At 43.6% G+C, this 19,027-nt stretch overlaps 1 protein-coding gene and 1 non-coding gene across 2 annotated transcripts in view; one reads left to right on the top strand and one right to left on the bottom strand.

Annotated features, from left to right (window-relative positions):
• LOC126174898 (protein THEM6) overlaps nucleotides 1-19,027 on the top strand; it is an 88,914-nt gene that overhangs the window by 16,280 nt on the left and 53,607 nt on the right. Inside the window, exon 2 of the mRNA XM_049921322.1 lies at nucleotides 12,547-12,761. Coding sequence (XP_049777279.1) covers nucleotides 12,547-12,761 — 215 coding nt within the window. The remainder of the gene's footprint in view (nucleotides 1-12,546; nucleotides 12,762-19,027) is intronic.
• Nucleotides 3,246-3,320, bottom strand: Trnap-cgg (transfer RNA proline (anticodon CGG)). Its single transcript has one exon. It is a non-coding gene; the product is annotated as a tRNA-Pro (tRNA).

Here is a 19,027-nt window from a genome sequence, read left to right as displayed (position 1 = left end):
ACGGAGTACTTCAAGAAAGTTCAAAGAACAGCAGCACGTTTTGTTCAAATGGCTGCAAGCACTATGGGACTTAACATCGGAGGTCATCAGTCCCCTAGACTTAGAAACTACATAAACCTAACTAACCTAAGGACATCACACACATCCACGCCCGAGGCAGGATTCGAACCTGCGACCGTAGCAGCAGCGCGGTTCCGGACTGAAGCGCCTAGAACCACTCGGCCACAACGGCCGGCAGCACGTTTTTTATTATAGAGAAATAGTTGAGAGAGTGTTACTGACATGATATAGGATTTGCGGTGGACATCTTAAAACAAAGACATTTCTCATTGCGGCAGGATCTTCTCACGAAATCTCGATCACCAGGTTACACCTCCGCATGCGAAAATATTTTGTTGACACTGACCTACTTAGGGAGAAGCGATCATAATAATAAAGTAATGGAAATCAGAGCTTGCATGGGAAGATGTAGGTGTTCGTTTTTTCCATGCGCTCTTCGAGAGTGAAATAAAAGAATTGTTTATGTAGGCAGTTCGATGAACCCTCTGCCAGGCAGTTTTGTATGATTTACAGAATAGCCGCATATATGTGGATGCAGATCAAAACGAGACGGATGAAAAAAGGGTAAGTAAACTGTTTATTATTTCAAAAGTAATTTCTATAACGGTTAATGCATTTATCCCACTGAGAGACAAGATGGTCAATGCCTTCATGTTTGTGGCTATGGATCCATGATTGTACCCAGGCATGCACCTTTGCTACATCCGAAGCAAATCACATACCACAAATGTCTTTTTTCAGGGCTCCAAAAATATGGAAATCACATGGGGAGATATTGAGATTGTATGGAGGGTGTGTAAGGGCTTGTGCAGCATATCGAAACAATCTGCTAACAAAATGCCCACCCACATGTTGCCAAGGTTGTTCCTAACAGGCTTCAGAAATTTCGCTGGGAAGTCTGTACACATCCTCTATACAGTCCCAATCTCTCCCCTATGATTTCCACATTTTTGAAGTCCTGAAGTACGGAACTCACAGCTGTCGATTTGCACGCCAGCAGTAGGGCAAAGAGAGTGTCGCCCCACAATGCATTGTTGCCAAATTTATTCAAGATGATGGATCCAAGATGGCGGCAATAGATGTGGCATTGACATCATGGCAGGAAGTTCAAATTTTGGTGGGAAAGTAGGTCAATTGGGTTACCTCCACAAAGCTAACCCCCCCTCCCCTCTCCTACCCCTCTCCCCAAGAAAATAGAGGGAATTTCAAATTTTGGCAGGAAAATAGGTCAACTGGGCCACCTCAACTAATCTAAGCCATATGACCACCACCTCTTCCTTGGAATTGGCGGGAAAGGACTCAATCTATGCTGGATAGGATGGACATAAGTCTTTATTTTGTATGCATTGTTTATTTAAACAATTTGAGTTGTCATAGGCAGTAGCTCAATCCAGTGTGTTCACCATGAGGTCTGCAGTCCAACTGACCTAGTACACAGTACCACAACCAGAGAGCCCTATCGTCCCTCCTGTAACATGATCTGAGATGGCGGTCTGGGGAAAAATGACAGGAAAAGGGCTGCTGGAGAGGGATTTCAGTGGGAAGTTGGGGCAATTTATTTAGGGATGGATTTCACACAGTAGATTTATTATGCTGATATGAAACACTCGCCTTGGAGTGCTTGAGTCACAGTAAATAGACTACAGACCTTTAAACTACTTGTAAATCACTGAAATAATACAGTCAACTGGATTACAGTGTCGTTAGATATTTAGGAATAAGATGCTGTATTTCAACTCTTGCTCAGATCTGCTTTTGGTTTCAATGCATAAGCTAAAAGTGACTAACCGTAGGCTGAAATTCATAAAATAACTAGGAAAAGCGGAGTATTCAAGAAAGTGGGATGAAGATAAATTACATAATGAGAAGACAAATTCGTAATCTAAACCCAGTTTGCTGAAAGGTGAATATATCTTAACTTCTCCCCTTTAGGCTCCATTGTATTTCACATTGGACCATCTCATTACATGGTTTCTAGAGAAATGAACGGGTTGGTGGGACATGTGTTAAGACATGTACAACAAGTTAATCAGACACTAAAGGGGAAAACTGTAAAAGCATACACTATACAAATGCTGACAGTGAAAACAGAAAAAAATGGCAAAATTGCGACGTGTCGTTCATCACAGACACAATTGAAACGTTCAGCAGTCGAGCACGCAATTAATTTGTGCTAGGCGATAATCTGTTGATGGTCGACGGACATTGTAGTGAATGGAACATGAGCTATGGAAATGAGGAATTTTAATACTGCTGATGCTCGTTTTGTTTACAAACGGCGCGCTGTGATTTTCCGCTGTCACTTCCACTTATTGTAGAACCTGTTTACGTCTCGGTGTGCACTGAGCGAGACAAGGTCGATTAACGCGGGTAAAGAGAGAGAGAGAGAGAGAGAGAGAGAGAGAGAGAGAGAAACTCTGAGCAGGTGCGAGTAGGGCTCGCGCTCTGAGGGTTCCGCACAAACTAAATTACGTGGTTATGACCTGCTCTGGGAGATGGCAGATCAGAAGTACAAAATATGAAACATGTCTTTGAACAGTAAAGCATCACTTGATGCGCACAATTACAGACACTCCTCTTGAAGTACAGGTACAACATTTGCAAAAGTACAGTTCCATCTGAGACCTGAATAGCACTGGTGTCGTAAGTAGATGACGTTGACCGCTTTAACGAAGCTCACAATCTGGAGGCACAGCGAGTCCACGCTCGCCTCTATATCGACCTCCGTGTGACTGCGCCGCAGTACTGAGAGAGAGGCCGTGCCTCAGAAACGCCTCCGATCCGTTGTTGTGGATTGCAGCGTGACACCGCTAATGTCTTTGATATTGATGCGAACTGCCGACTTTGGTGTGGCACAGTGATCTTTGGACAAAACCACGTTATGTAGACGGTTCATCCATCCCAGGAATCGAGGATCTCGACGATTTCTGCCTGTTATTGACACTGATTGTGACACAATACAGGTTCTGATAATTCCAAGACCTTCGAGAATGTTTTAAATTTGAAGTCGGATAATAAATGACAAAAAATATTTTTATGAGAATTAATTACAAACTAACATTGTCAAAATTCTTCCACTACTTTTACTATTAAAGCTTACTTCTAGCCCAAAAATTATGGTTCTTAATCAACGGAAAGTACCTGTAGGTATTGATGAATCAAACTTCCTGGCAGATTAAAACTGTTTGCCGGACCGAGACTTGAACTCGGGACCTTTGCTTTCCGCGAGCAAGTGCTCTACCAACTGAGCTACCCGAGCATGACTCACGCCCCGTCCTCACAGCTTTAATTCCGCCAGTACCTCGTTTCCTACCTTCCAAACTTCACAAAGCCCTCCTGGGGGAATTAAAGCTGTGAGGAGAGGGCGTGAGTCGTGCTTGGGTGCTCAGATGGTTCGCCGGCACGGTAGCTCAGCGTGTTCGGTCAGAGGGTTAGCTGCCCTCTGTAATAAAAAAAAAACTGAGTTAATCGATCAACAACGAACTTAAACGGATGTCTTACGACGTCCGCCCCGAGTAGATGCAACGAATAAATGTGAACAAAATGCGATTTCAAAAAAAAAGAAAATAAAAGACGGTAGAGCACTTGCCCGCGAAAGGCAAAGGTCCCGAGTTCGAGTCTCGGTCCGGCATACAGTTTTAATCTGCCAGGAAGTTTCATATTAGTGCATACTCCGCTGTCGATTGAAAATTTCATTCTTTGATGAATCAGTTTGAGAATATAAAAATTTGTGGCATTAATAACCGTATCTTGTGACTGCTTTGACACAGAAGCTTCAATCTTTTACACTGCCAAGAAACAGTAGTCCTTAGTACATGACAGAAATGTCAATGCGATGCATCTATTCGTTCCTGAAAATAAGGGTTTTTAACTATCACACAATCAAACAGATAACAAAGTCATCCTATAAGGGTTCCACTTTTACCGATTGAGGTACGAGACCTTAAAAACGGCTTTTGTCGCAGTATGAATACTTTCTTAAGGCAACAGCGATTTTTAAATAGACTGAGGGCCAGGAAGGACAGGAAATTTTAGTTATTGAGCATTTATAGTACAGTAGGAAGAAAACGCGATTAAATTTGGACGACAGATGAAACGATTTGGTTCCAGAGACCTTTTGATGTCTCAGATTTCATTGATGTATACAGGGTGATTTGCAAAGATATACAAATATATTAATATGTTATTCTACCAATAAAACTAAAGAAAAAGTCCATATAAACATAGGTCTCCAAATGTTTAGTTACGGAGTTACAGCTACTAAAAGATTTTGCCTGAAATTTAGCAACTTCGTTAATATGAAGCCATCGCAAAACTGCATGAGCTTAAAGTAAAGCACGATTTCCATTAATTTTGTTGTTATTGGTCTGTTGAATCAATACATGTCCCAAATGTGTATCTGCAGCAGTTTCCAGAACATCCAGAGAAGCAAGGATTATTATACAAGTAAATTTGCTTACTTTCCATTAAGAATGTAGGAACGTTTATGTCATTGTTGGCAACTGTTAGTTAGTTGTTTCAGTCGTTTCCTAACCTTGAAACGAGTTAGGTTTCTGTATTGTTCAGTGAAAGAACACAATAATAACAGTGTATTTAAGTGAAGCCACATAGTAACTGTTGTAGTTCGTAGATTATTTATGAAATAGGGATCCCTTTCAAATTTACAACAGAAGAATACGCCGATATATGTTTATTTATGCCAAAAGTGATGGTAATGCTACGGCTACAGTCAACGAATATGGCGTACGTTATCCAACTCGGAGGATTCCGAAATCACGAACCATTAGCGGAGTATTTCGAATGTTACTGGAGACTGGTTCTCTAACTAGAGTTCATAGTCAGTAAGAGCGCCCGATACATGAAGACGATGATGAGGATATTATGGATGCTGTTCAACGTGCCCTGCTACCAGTACACGACGTATCTCTCAAAGATTAGGCATTTCGCAAGCTAAGGTATGGCGTACACTAAAGCGCAATGATCTGTATCCGTACCATAAACAAAAAGTGCATTATTTAAATCCGAGAGATCCTGTCCTTCTCTTGGAGTTGTGGAACTTGTTAAATACTAATCGGCAGTTACACAAATACATTTTATTTATTGATGAGGCACAGTTTACTCGAGATGGTATACACAATTTACGTAACGAGCACTTACGGTCTGAAGCAAACCCCCATGCAACAGTGCAACGTTATTTCCAGCAGCGATGTAGCATAAATGTGTGGTGTGGTATAATTAACACACACTTTATTGGACCATTCATTTTCCCATGACCTGTAACTGGCGAGACGTATTTACAATTCCTTCAAAAAGAAATGCCCCGCTTGCTTGAAGATGTTCCACTTGGCCGGCCGCGGTGGTCTAGCGGTTCTGGCACTGCAGTCCGGAACCGCGGGACTGCTACGGTCGCAGGTTCGAATCCTGCCTCGGGCATGGGTGTGTGTGATGTCCTTAGGTTAGTTAGGTTTAAGTAGTTCTAAGTTCTAGGGGACTTATGACCTAAGATGTTGAGTCCCATAGTGCTCAGAGCCATTTGAACCATTTTTTTGTTCCACTTGCTACGCGATTGCCAATGTAGTTTCAACATGACGGCGCGCCTCCACATTTCACCAACGCCGTCACTACACATTTAAATGAATATTTTCCCCAGAAATGGATTGGTCGTGGTGCTACACGTCTGTGGTCACCCAGATCGCCCGATTTAACACCAATGGATTTTTGTGTATGGGGATGGATTAAAGACATAGTTTATGAGGACAAAGTCAACGTGAGGCATTACTTGCTCCCATTATGAATGCAATAGAAGAAATTAGGAACAACCCTGTGAAACTGAAACGAACAACAAAATCTGTTCATACACGTGCAGCTAAATGCACTGAACTCGGTGGAGACATTTTTGAACACTTATAGTGAATGTATTGTGAAATTGTATATACACTGTACAAGTTCCTTAACAATGAGCTATGTTTTTTACTGTTTAACATAAATTCACATATGTTATGTTATTAATAAAAGCAGACTATCTGACACATTCATACAGTTTCAGTTAACTTTATTACCATCATTTTTCCAAAATTAAATTCTCCACTACTTCTGTTGAAAACGTTGTGGAATTGTCTGGAATTTAAGAAACAAATTGGGCCAAGTAATTAATAGATTAAAAATTTTACGAAAATACGTCTTTGCTTCTCTGGATGTTCTGGAAATTCGTGCAGATACACCTCTGGGACATGTTTTATTAGATTCACCGGATCAGTAACAACAAAATAAATGGAAATCGTGCTTTACTTTAACCTTGTACAGATTTACAATGGCTTCATATTAGCGATGTTGCTAAATTTTAGGCAAAAACTTTTATTAGCCGTAACTCCGCAACTAAACATTTGCCGACCTATGTTTATATGAACTTTTATCTTTAGTTTTAATTGTAGAATAACGTATTAAAATATTTGCATATCTTCGTGAATCACTCTGTGTATGCAGAGTTAAGTGATGAATGAAAATTTGTACCTAAGCTGCAAATTGAACCCGAGTCTCCCACGCAGTAGGCAGATGTGCTGACAATTATGCCAGTGGCTTTACACAACTGCCTCCCTCCAAGTGGTAATTTGAATTGGGAAAGGAGGCGTGCTAGGTTGGTTGGTTGGTGCAGTGGTGCAAAGCTACAGTGGCGTGCCGGTTAGCCCATCTAACTTGTGAGCGGAGACCTCGGTTCGAATCGTAGCCTTGGTACAAATTTTCATTTGTCGCTTCAGTCTGCATATATACAAATTTGGAGGTGGTTTGGGGGTATACAGGGTGCGGAATGTTGTATAAAGAGCTGAGGTATGCTGGACTTGAAAGATGGTTCACAGAGCTGCCACCTGTGGCAGCACTAATGGCTCTAACCCAACTCAACTGAGCTCAGCCGACAGATTTGGGTAAGCCATTCCGTGCTGCTTCAACTCTGTACTAGAGTTCATCAGTCGTGGTGGCTGGCGAGTGGTCAGTGTTTCGCCAACTCATGGCCATATGTTTTTAATGGGTGAGAGATCTAGAGAGTGTGCTAACCAGGGCAAAAGCTGAACAACCTTTTCACTGAAGGAGGATGAGACAACACAGACAACATGCAGTCCTACCTCATCTTGTTGAATGATAACTTCACACAAAGATAGGGCACAGGCGTTGGCCTTAACGTCAGAAACATAACACCTACTCTCCAGGTTAGCTACCAGCTATGTGGACCAGACGTCATCATGTTGTGTACCCAATGGCACCCCATACCATCACGCCAGATGCTGGGACTGTGTGGTGATGATGACTGCCAGATGACAACATTCGTTCTCCTTGGAACTTCCACATCTGGATACACCAGTCGTGTTGTTCCACATGCTGACATTCCGGGGTGCTCCACTCGACACAGTTCATCCCATTCCACCTCCGTTAATCGCTTTTAATTACTTTTAGCTGTATTCTCGATCTCTATCACAATACGCCACTCTGTGTCTGTGATTGCTTCTATACCAATATGCAAACGTTTCGAACCACTAGCGGTTAAATTATACACTTAAGAGTAGTGGTGCACTGGGTTTAATTGGTATCTTCTCATCCATTACATCCTCACTTTGTCCGTGCAATATCACTGGAATATTTTGCGATGGCGCGTATGATGCAGGCCAGTACCGACCTGCGTCATGTTGATTAGGACTCCCGTTGCACTTCAGTGAGTCATGGGCTGGCGGGGTGCCTTCAACCGACAATAAAAGCTCATTGTCCTGCTCCATCAAGCTGACCAGGCGCGCGACAGGATCCCTGGATGTTGCTGCTGCTGCGAATCCGGACGGTCTGGGACACGTCGCTGTCGCAGCCCACAACAAGCTGGAGGACGCATCCGTTGATGAGCAAAGAAGAAGGAAAACCGTTACGAGTGATGATAGAAGCACAAAGACCCTCACACGGCAGTAAACACAGACGTTAAGCTGGGGTACTTACTCTTCCGCGGCTTCTTCGTATTCTGTTGCTGCTGTGACTGGACGGCGCAAGACGATGTCGACTGGCGTTTCATTCTGAGTGACTGAGCCTGCAGAGCTCCTGGGCCCACCTTATATCCCCGTTGTGATCGGATGCTGCGTTCCTGTTGGCTACTGGTAATTTCAAGCGCCTCTGATGGTATAATTGTGTTAGGGGGTGCACTTGGGCTTTCCGTCCAGGGGGAGCAGAGTTTAGAGTCCCGGAAAGGGCACCGCCAATTTTATTTCCCGCCAGTTCCCGGGTGGGTGGTGCAGTGGGATGTCAGCACAGCCCTGGGACAAAGAAATTCCCACCAAAATTCGAAATTCCCGCCAAAATTCGAAAATCCCGTCAATAATGAAGGTTCAGGGAGGGGGGCGGTGTGGAGAGGGTTGGAGCCGACGTGCAGGCTGAGAAAAACACGTGACGTCATACGGGGGCGGGGGTTATCGGGGCTGGGGGTGATTAATTGATCAATTTAATTACTTTGCATATCAATTTGATATCAACATTGCGCCCTTGCTGCTAACTCCCTGCTACTTCGTCTAACTAACTGAATGTCTGGTGAATGAATTAAAAAAAAAGAAATGAATGAGAATATGATTTGAAATTGTTTTCGGTGAAATTCCAGTAATATATCTTGATTGATAATCAGCGCCAGTTTTCGGTGAAGCGATCCGATGTGTATGGTTTGACATGAAGTTATTGCCATTGCGTGAAATCTTCGGCAATGTCGACGGCATTTCTTTCCCGATCGAGATTAATACGAAGAAATGTCATTGCGGCAAACCCGCTTTCAGAATTTCCATGTTTCGAACGTCTCTACAATCAGTATCATCCAAGGGAATGCACCAAATCTTCCTGAAGAATAAACATAAGAATAAAATGTAAGAATTAAGAACTGACATAAGAATGAAATACACGAATATGAGAATTTAAGAAGATTGCAATCTCTGCGAATAAATGTATGACACATATTGTAAAACCAAGCTTTAATTTTACAGTTAACATAACGCACTTGTATCCCCTAACTTAGTAAGAAACATTCGTGTAGTAACCATCTACGGACATGGGTAGATAAATGAAAAAAATAAAATGAATGAAAACAGTAATCGGGTTTCGAACACGGGATGCAAAAAAGCGAGACGCCGCGACGCTAACCACTGTACCATCAGTTAGGTTGAGACTATCACCCTCTAGAAGGCATCTCAGTTACGTCCAGAACTTTGACGATCGTTTTCTCAGAAACGGTCGAGTATCTACAGATAAGCCGAGACACGTGGTCGCTTATTTTGACTCCTACTTAACGAAGTTCCAGGGAAATCGCGTTACATCACGTGCCGTGTTCTCCTCGTTAGTCGGAGGTATGAAATTTGTCTTTGAAATCCAAAACTGTGGTTCTAACTTAGCCTGCGAAATGAGTAAAATATCTCGTAAACGTTCATCACTCAGGTTAGGTCTGCATTTAAATTTTGTAAATTCCAGCAAAGAAAATGTTTTTCACACGTGCAGGACGTTCCAAATGCAGATAACAAACATCATGCAAAGCCTTTGATCTTGGGGTAATTTTCTTCTGGAAGAAAACCGAACAAGGGAAATTAAACTTGTTGTTCGTGGGGTCGGCAGTTTGAGGAGCAATGATTTCCATTTTTAGTGCTGCCCTTACGTCTTCCACTTGGCAAGAAAATCAGTTCCGGAAATTGTGGGTGCCCGTGGAAAAACATCTAACTCTAAGAACCTAGAATAGAATTCTTTCTTCGGATCATCAAGAAATTCCTTTGCAAACAAGAGTGGAAAACTTGAACCATGATGACCTTTCAACGAGTGGCAACTAGCGAAATATGAGAAATTTGTTCTGTCTGATGTCTTGTTCAAAAAGTATCAGTTTTTGTCTGAAAACTTCAACACGTATGTAAACGTTGCAAATAGTATTGTACTCCGTTTGAAGTTTTTCATTCAGTTCAATCAAATGGAGAACAACATCAGCCAAGAACGCTAGTTGCCTAGCCATTCTTTGTATTACAGGAGTTCCAAAGGAGATATTTCAGTCTCTGTTCTCAGAGAAAAGACGCTTGACATTATCTCTCACGGTCCGGTTAGACTCCCATCGCGGGCCGGGTGAGGCCGAGTACCGTATTTCGGAGACCCCTGATGCAGATAATATAATCTTGTGAAATGGCATGTATCGGTTCGACACACCCTGTATAACGATTATGATAAATGTTTCACTAAAAATTTCTTTTAATTCGAGGCATATGCTGTATGTACCCTTCGTACCCTGCTTTTCGAATACACCGATGGAAGAAAAAATCGCAACACCAAGGAGGAGTGCTGCGACAGAAACGAAAGTTAGTAGGCGTGTTTCTACATCTGAAAGATGATGTTCGCGCCAGTCACATAAGAATGATGCTAGTAGCGCCACTGTGAGGATTCAAACGCCACATCACTGAATTTGAAGGAGTTCGGGTAATAGGGCTACCAGAAGCTGGATGTTACTTATGCGATATTGCAGAAAGACTTGGCAGGTATGTAGCCACTGTATGTGACTGCTGGCAGCGGTGGTCACGGGAATGTACGGTCGCAACAAGACAGTGCTCCGGACGGCCACGTGGCACTACCGAGAGGGAAGACCATCATGCTCTGCTTATTGCTCTGGAGCATCGTACTGCATCTGCAACAGCAATCTGAGCAGCAGTTGGCAACGTGTGACACAAAATACTGTTACAAATCGCTTAATTCAAAGACAGCTCCAAAGCAGACACCCTGTAGCGTGTATTCCACTGACCCCAAACCAGTGCCATTTGCAACTTCAGTGGTCTCAAGCGAGAGCCGATTGGAGAACAAGGTAGAGATCTCGTGTTTCCTGATGAAAGCTGGTTCTTCCTCGGTGCCAGTGATGGCCGTTTGTTGGTTAGCAGGAGGCCAGTTGAGGGCTTGCAACCAACTTGCCTGTGTGCTAGGCACATTAAACGTATACATGAAGTTATGATCTGGGCCCTGGGATGCGATTTCGTACGAGGAGTTCGTATGAAGGCAGGAACACTGTCGTGGTTGTCCCATGCACCCTGACTGCAAATTTGTACGTGATTCGACGTGTTGTGCTGCCATTCATGAGCAGCACTTGCGGTGGCGCGGTTTTTTCCGTCCCTTTGAAGTCTGTCGGTACCTAATGCAGTCACAGTTTTTAGCCACCGACCTGTTCAATACGCCACGCGGAATTTATGTCTTTTCTCGTCACAAAATTCGCTTAAAAATTCCGAAATTTCTACACACACATCGGAATAATTATGCCGTCACTTTACAACTCTTTTGATGTATGAAACACTTCTAGGTCCGGCAACTTATCATTTCCATCGGAACTACTATTACACACGTCCGAACTGTTTCATGGCTAGGCTCCGACTCCTCCCTAGAATACTCTAAGTCTTTAAGCCCAGCAGAGGAAGGCGCGCGAAGAATATTGCTTTACCATTGGTCAGTTTACTCAACAGCCAATAGCAAAACAACACTCTCCCGCGTCAGTCCGCGCTTTTCATCAATAACCAATCGCAAAATAGTAAGCCTAACGACTGCACTTTTTACCGACGTAATTATCTAATATGCTGAAGTTTTGTTTTTGCATAAAGTTATTTACTATTGTTACTTACACCTGAATTAACTTTCCCTTTACCATAAACTTACTTTACAAATCTATTCTAAAAAAATTCCTTAACTCGTTAAACAATTATCTTCATGTTAACCTTAAACCACGCTCACGCGTCATTCATACTGCTAAAATACATTTATAACATTTTACATACACAAAAAGACATAATAACACTTAAGGAACTTCTAGAACAGTTTATGAAAAACATTCTATTACTTTAGTGCACTCTAGTGGGCACAATCGAAACTAAATCAGTCCCCTATCCAATATTGTCCTCTATCGGCTGATGCAGAAACTACGTGCGCGTCCAGTCTCGCGTCACCACCATCCAGCTCTGAGACACATCTCCCACTTAACCGCCTCTAAGGCAGGATCGGTATACGGCGCTAAGCCTCACACTCGAGGGGAGGTTTTCCAACAGGATTACGCTCGCCCATATACCACTGTTGTAACCCAACATGTTCTACAGAGTGCCCTTGCCTTGTTCTGCTCGATCGTCAGATCTCTCTCCAATCGAGCACATGTGGGACATCATCTGACAAAACGTAGAGCGTCATCCACAACACTAGCGTTAACCGTCTTTCTAGTGGCTGACAGTACGACAGGCATGGAACTCTATCTCACAAATGTATTCTCGAAATTTCATTACTTTACGTTAATTATTTGTTGGTGTTGGCGATTTTTTTTCCGTCAGGGTATGATCAGGACTAATCATTGGCTATCCTGTTATTCCTAATTCCTTTTACCCCTTTTAGTAAATTCTTACGGTAAGCAGAATCTAAGACATTGGATAGATTTACAAATATGCCTGCGTTGTCCAGTAAGCAACGCTAATGACACGCTGCCCACAGGCATAGTGACGACCCAGGACGTGGACATCTTCCTGCGGTTCATGAACAATGCGCGTTATGTGCGCGAGCTGGACTTCGCGCGCTTCCACTTCTACGACCGCACGGGGCTCTACTCGGAGATCGTGCGGCGCAAGGGCCACGCGCTGCAGGGCGCCACCACGGTGCGCTACCGCCGCATCATGCCGCTGCTCACCGTCTACCGCATCGACACCAAGGTCAGTCATTTACCACCGTCCTATCCAACAAGCTAACACACTGAAATACCTTGGACTAACCTACGACCGACAACTAACGTGGAAACCTCAGCTACTAACCATTCAACAGAAAGCCCACAGCATACTAAAACTGGCCAAACATTGGGACTATACTCTTTCACTATCCTTTATACATACAAATCCCTGATCCATCCCATCCTTTGCTATGCAAAGGTTACATGGGTATCCACCTCACCCAAATTTTATGTCCCTCCAGATCCTCGAACGCCATGCTTTCCGCGTCCGCTTACCTTCCCCAACAAGGATCCTTCACCAATTCATCTACTTCTCACCTCTGCTCACTCACATTGCCCTGAGTAACCTACACCATCTACAAACTCAACTCCAACAGTCATATTGTTCCCCCCTCTCCTCTCCTCTCTCCTCGCCAATCGTAGTGTGCTGCCGCGTCTCCACCTACACATCCCACCAACCCTCCATCTGCACACCTTTCACGCGCTCTTCCAAAGAAATTTCAACCCACTCCTGGACCACGAGCTCCGCCCCGACATAAACCCATCCTTTCAACTCTGAAGCTACCCCACCCACTTCACCCCACTCTCTCGAATTCGATCCAAGTGTGCTGACGACTGCGCCATCTCGCTCGGTGGAGGCGTTTTGTGCACAATGACGCGGCGGCAAAGAAAGCAGACGAAATTCAGGTATTATGAAACACCACTTACTTTTGCAGTTATTTCTTCAAATCAAACTCATTATTTTCTCTCCAAAATACTCTACCATAAACATCAAACATGTATTGGAATTTCTCTTAATAAAATTATAACAGCCTACCACCGATTTTTTTAATAGTTGTTCTTCGAGGGTAATATCGAATAGTCGGAAAATATGACAAAGGCCTGTAAAAATGGATTTGGGGAAAAACATATTTTATGTAGAAAAAATACAATTTTGGGATTACTCTTAATTCAAATACTTCAAAGTATCACTTACCGGCACAGAAAAATAATTTTATTCGATAGAAACTCTGTTGAGTTTATCAACTTAACGTTCTAAAACTATTATTGGTCTACGCCAAAGAGGTGATTCGTTTTACATTCACCTATTTGCATGTCAAAAATCTAATCTTCGTTCTCAGCACCTGTGCGGTCACGGTGGGTTTTTTTGAATACCAAGTATTCCGTATTGTCTGACATGCCATCTTTCACATAACAACAAAAGCAACTGTATCCACTGCCAAAAATCGAGCGATATGTAACGTTCTACTCCTCTTTTGCTTAATAAACTGCATAGTTTTAATCGATTGTTCCATCTTCTTGAAAACTTAACTGGCGGCCGGTGTGACCGAGCGGTTCTAGGCGCTTCAGATGGAACCGCGCGACCGCTACGGTCGCAGGTTCGAATCCTGCATCGGGCACGCATGTTTATGATGTCCTTAGGTTAGTTAGGTTTAAGTACGAGGTGCATTCAAGTTCTAAGGCCTCCGATTTTTTTTCTAATTAACTACTCACCCTTAATCGATGAAACTGGCGTTACTTCTTGACGTAATCGCCCTGCAGACGTACACATTTTTCACAACGCTGACGCCATGATTTCATGGCAGCGGCGAAGGCTTCTTTAGGAGTCTGTTCTGACCACTGGAAAATCGCTGAGGCAGTAGCAGCACGGCTGGTGAATGTGCGGCCACGGAGAGTGTCTTTCATTGTTGGAAAAAGCCAAAAGTCACTAGGAGCCAGGTCAGGTGAGTAGGGAGCATGAGGAATCACTTCAAAGTTGTTATCACGAAGAAACTGTTGCGCACCGTTAGGTCGATGTGCGGGTGCGTTGTCTTGGTGAAACAGCACACGCGCAGCCCTTCCCGGACGTTTTTGTTGCAGTGCAGGAAGGAATTTGTTCTTCAAAACATTTTCGTAGGATGCACCTGTTACCGTAGTGCCCTTTGGAACGCAATGGGTAAGGAATACGCCCTCGCTGTCCCAGAACATGGACACCATCATTTTTTCGGCACTGGCGGTTACCCGAAATTTTTTTGGTGGCGGTGAATCTGTGTGCTTCCATTGAGCTGACTGGCGCTTTGTTTCTGGATTGAAAAATGGCATCCACGTCTCATCCATTGTCACAACTGACGAAAAGAAAGTCCCATTCATGCTGTCGTTGCATGTCAACATTGCTTGGCAACATGCCACACGGGCAGCCATGTGGTCGTCCGTCAGCATTCGTGGCACCCCCCTGGATGACACTTTCCGCATGTTCAGGTCGTCATGCAGGATTGTGTGCACAGAACCCACAGAAATGCCAACTCTGGAGGCGATCTGTTCAACAGTCATTCGGCGATCCCCCAAAACAATTCTCTCCACTTTCTTGATCATGTCGTCCGACTGGCTTGTGCGAGTCTGAGGTTGTTTCGGTTTGTTGTCACATGATGTTCTGCCTTCATTAAACTGTCACACCCACGAACGCACTTTCGACACATCCATAACTCCATCACCACATGTCTCCTTCAACTGTCGATGAATTTCAATTGGTTTCACACCACGCAAATTCAGAAAACGAATGATTGCACGCTGTTCAAGTAAGGAAAACGTCGCCATTTCAAGTATTTAAAACAGTTCTCATTCTCGCTGCTGGCGGTAAAATTCCATCTGCCGTACAGTGCTGCCATCTCTGGGACGTATTGACAATGAATGCGGCCTCATTTTAAAACAATGCGCAAGTTTCTATCTCTTTCCAGTCCGGAGAAAAAAAATCGGAGGCCTTAGAGCTTGAATGCACCTCGTAGTTCTAAGTTCTAGAGGATTGATGACCTCAGATGTTAAGTCCCATAGTGCTCAAAGCCATATTTTCAAACTAAGAAAACAATATTTCTGCGCCATAGTTCACACGATGTTTGGGGACGAACTGGCTCGTTACTGGGCATCACGGGAATATTTTGAAGTAGATCATTCGTCTCCTGTTTGGCGATATCAGCCCGCATCTCGTGGTCGTGCGGTAGCGTTCTCGCTTCCCACGCCCGGGTTCCCGGGTTCGATTCCCGGCGGGATCAGGGATTTTCTCTGCCTCGTGATGGCTGGGTGTTGTGTGCTGTCCTTAGGTTAGTTAGGTTTAAGTAGTTCTAAGTTCTAGGGGACTGATGACCATAGATGTTAAGTCCCATAGTGCTCAGAGCCATTTGAACCATTTTTTGGCGATATCAAACGACGGATGAGAAATCACGATATTCCATATTGTGCAACTATTCCATAATACCTGCAGTTCATCCATGTAAGCAGAGCACAGTCGAATGTGGAATTATTCCAACGATGAAATAGGCCTTAAATGTGGAAATACAGTGGTATAAGCGACTTTGATAAAGGGTAGATTGTTATGGCCCGGCACCTGGTAACGATTATCTCGGAACGTCGAAACTGAGCGGCTATTCACCAGCTGCCGTCGTGAGCATTTACCGAAAGTAGTTGAAGGACGGTGAAGCCACGAACTGGCAAGGTGCTGGCTGTCTACACGCATCACAGAGAACGTGGAAGTCGGCTGATTGGCCGCTCTCTAATGCAGGATAGGCGGTGATCGGCGACGGATCTGACAACAGAGTAAAGTGCTGGTGCAGGCACAAGTGTTCCGGAGCACACGGTTCAGCGCGCGTTGTTGAACGTGGTGCAACGTGGCTTGTTTTTTAAAACTGCAAGGTGAGGCTAGCAATTGTCACAATAATATCAGGACGCCCTCGAAAATAATGGGTGGAGGAACTTGTTAACAAAACAAATGACAGTCACTGACAACGTTGATATAATGAGTCCTTGGCATATCTGATGTAGAGGTCGTAATCACGAAGTGCCCAGTGATTGTTGTGATATTAATTGAAACACAATACTACAGAAGGGAATACATCCCACATGTAGTCAGAGTTGAAAGCACCCTACTCCCATTAAATGCAAATCTTCAGAATGAAGCTTGAAGTAAGCAAATTACTATAAAACGGCTTTAATGTCCCTAAACATTCTCTTGCAGCTGCAGCTTGACATCACCATAGTGTTGCAATTGCGAGCTGAAATGACTGAAGAATCAGTCATTGGTAGAACCAACCACCCTCGTCAGCAGCTAAGTGCAGATCAGCGGAAAATTTTTCTGGGTCTCCAGTGCATCAGCTCAGGCTTTGCGGCAGGCCGGTGGAGTCGCTATTGATTCTCAGTGTGGAAGCATGGCGGTTGAGGCTCCCAAATGTCGAGTGATTTCTGATAATTTGTTAATTAGAAGAAAACTTCACATTGCTGCATTTTGTGTCTTTTTTTTTCTAAATTCAGATTGGCTGGGCTCCAGATGTTCCGAGTGCTAGCTGATAAAAATGCTCCTTAGAAAACACCAGTGCTCTTCCTCTAGCTGGTTAAACAATAACGTTCGTCCTTCATCCTCCACAGAAAAAAAGTCGCTTCGTTACTCTCCCGTTTCGCTTTATAACCTGTAATTTATTTACGTTAGCCAATGCTGCTTGTTCTTAAATTGAATCAACATTTGTATTTTTAGAGTCAATACATTCAACGGTGTCTCAAGTTTTCAAAGCCGGAAACTGCGGGACCCCAATACATCTCTGACATTCTTTTCTCTGGCATCCAGTGCTTCCTGGAGAAACAGCTTTCTACATTTGTCCAAAACAGTGCCTTCTGCTAAAAAGCCAATCTTTCATTTCACTCCCAGGTGGTAAAATGTTTTTGCCAGGACTTTACACCACTGGAAATCCTGTCTGTGTTCGTTCAGAACAAAGCTTGATACCCCAGCGCGGCACTACAGAAATGTGGGCATTGGCCGTTGGGAAATTGACTCTCGCCTCTCCTTCGGCAGGCCTTCTGCGAATTGGCTCTAGGGGTGGTGGCTGACTCTACTGTCCTGGCGATCTGAATGCTTTTTCTATCGCTCAGAATGCTTTCAGCGCTCTCTCACTCCTACAAGGCATGCAAATCCCAACAAGAGCACAAGAAGAGTAAGGTTGTTTTGGCGACCCACCCACAATCATTAGTACTACTGTTTATCGTATTCCTCAGCATCAGTTAAATATTCTAATGAAATGGATCTTTCATTATGGATTTGCATATGTTTCGTGACTTCCTGAAAAAATGGTCGAGTAACAATGGGCCTCGGCAGCAGACATCACGTATGGGTCCCCATCTAGACCGAACAATATCGTTAATTATGCTTTCACTGGCCACGGTATCACTGTGTTTGGACCGTGACACAATAGAAATGTGTCGCCTGTTCAGATTAATCGTATTTCTTGTCACGCTAGGTCGATGATCTTCTACGGTTACTCCATCATCCATGCGAACGGCTACACAAAACATGCACCACTTCACAGACACTGGCTGATCGGTGATACCTGAGATTGCATTGGACCTGTGGTAGTAATCAAAGGTACCATGGCAGCTGAAACGTCCCCTTAGAAAAATTTATGATTTACTGTGCTGATAAACCTCTTACATTATTTGCTTTTCAAACAGCTGAGCAGAACTGAATGCACTCAGACATTTCGCTCTTTACCTATTCTGATCAACACTAAACTGACACACAATATTTTTAGCGCAACGCAATCTGGCTTTCAAAAATCCCTACAGCTGCGAAATACTTCGTGCAAATCTACATGCATGCCACAACTGTTTTACAGTACAACAATGAAAGACTGCAACTACAAAGGAGATTCTCTCTACAATTACGCGCTAGCAATAAACAAAAGCTACACTAATTACACAAACTACAAGAAAAAATCAGACGATTCCAGTGAGGTATCCTCGGCTAAGGGTCGACATATGAAACGTCCCCAAAATCCCTACAAAAGAATGGCCCTGACTAACATTAACCTATACGTTTCACAAATCACTTACCTCACAAAAATCTTGGTTACTCGAACTACTGCAATACAGCGAGCGCCACTACTGCCAGCTAAATAAAAGATTCAAACTACTGAAGGCACTAACTACTGATGGGCATAGTTAGCAAATGAAAGATTTTGATAGAGAACAAACAATGTATTTACCTTAGTAGTGCTCAAAAGTCATAATATATATAGCAGTTCATGACATCCAGTCTTACAAATTTCAAAACTCCGCCATTTCTCTCCCCACATCCACCACTGCTGGCGGCTCACCTCCAACTGCGCAACGCTACGCGCTGTTAACATCCAGCTGCCCTACACTACAATGGCAGACAACAATGCAAACTAGCCACAGACTGCACACAGCACAGCCAGTGATTTTCATACAGAGCGCTACGTAACGTTGCCAGTAATA

This window comes from Schistocerca cancellata, chromosome 3 (assembly GCF_023864275.1).
Source record: "Schistocerca cancellata isolate TAMUIC-IGC-003103 chromosome 3, iqSchCanc2.1, whole genome shotgun sequence".
NCBI lineage: Eukaryota > Metazoa > Arthropoda > Insecta > Orthoptera > Acrididae > Schistocerca > Schistocerca cancellata.
Note: the sequence above shows the minus strand (reverse complement) of the source record. Positions and strands in the feature narration are given on the sequence as shown.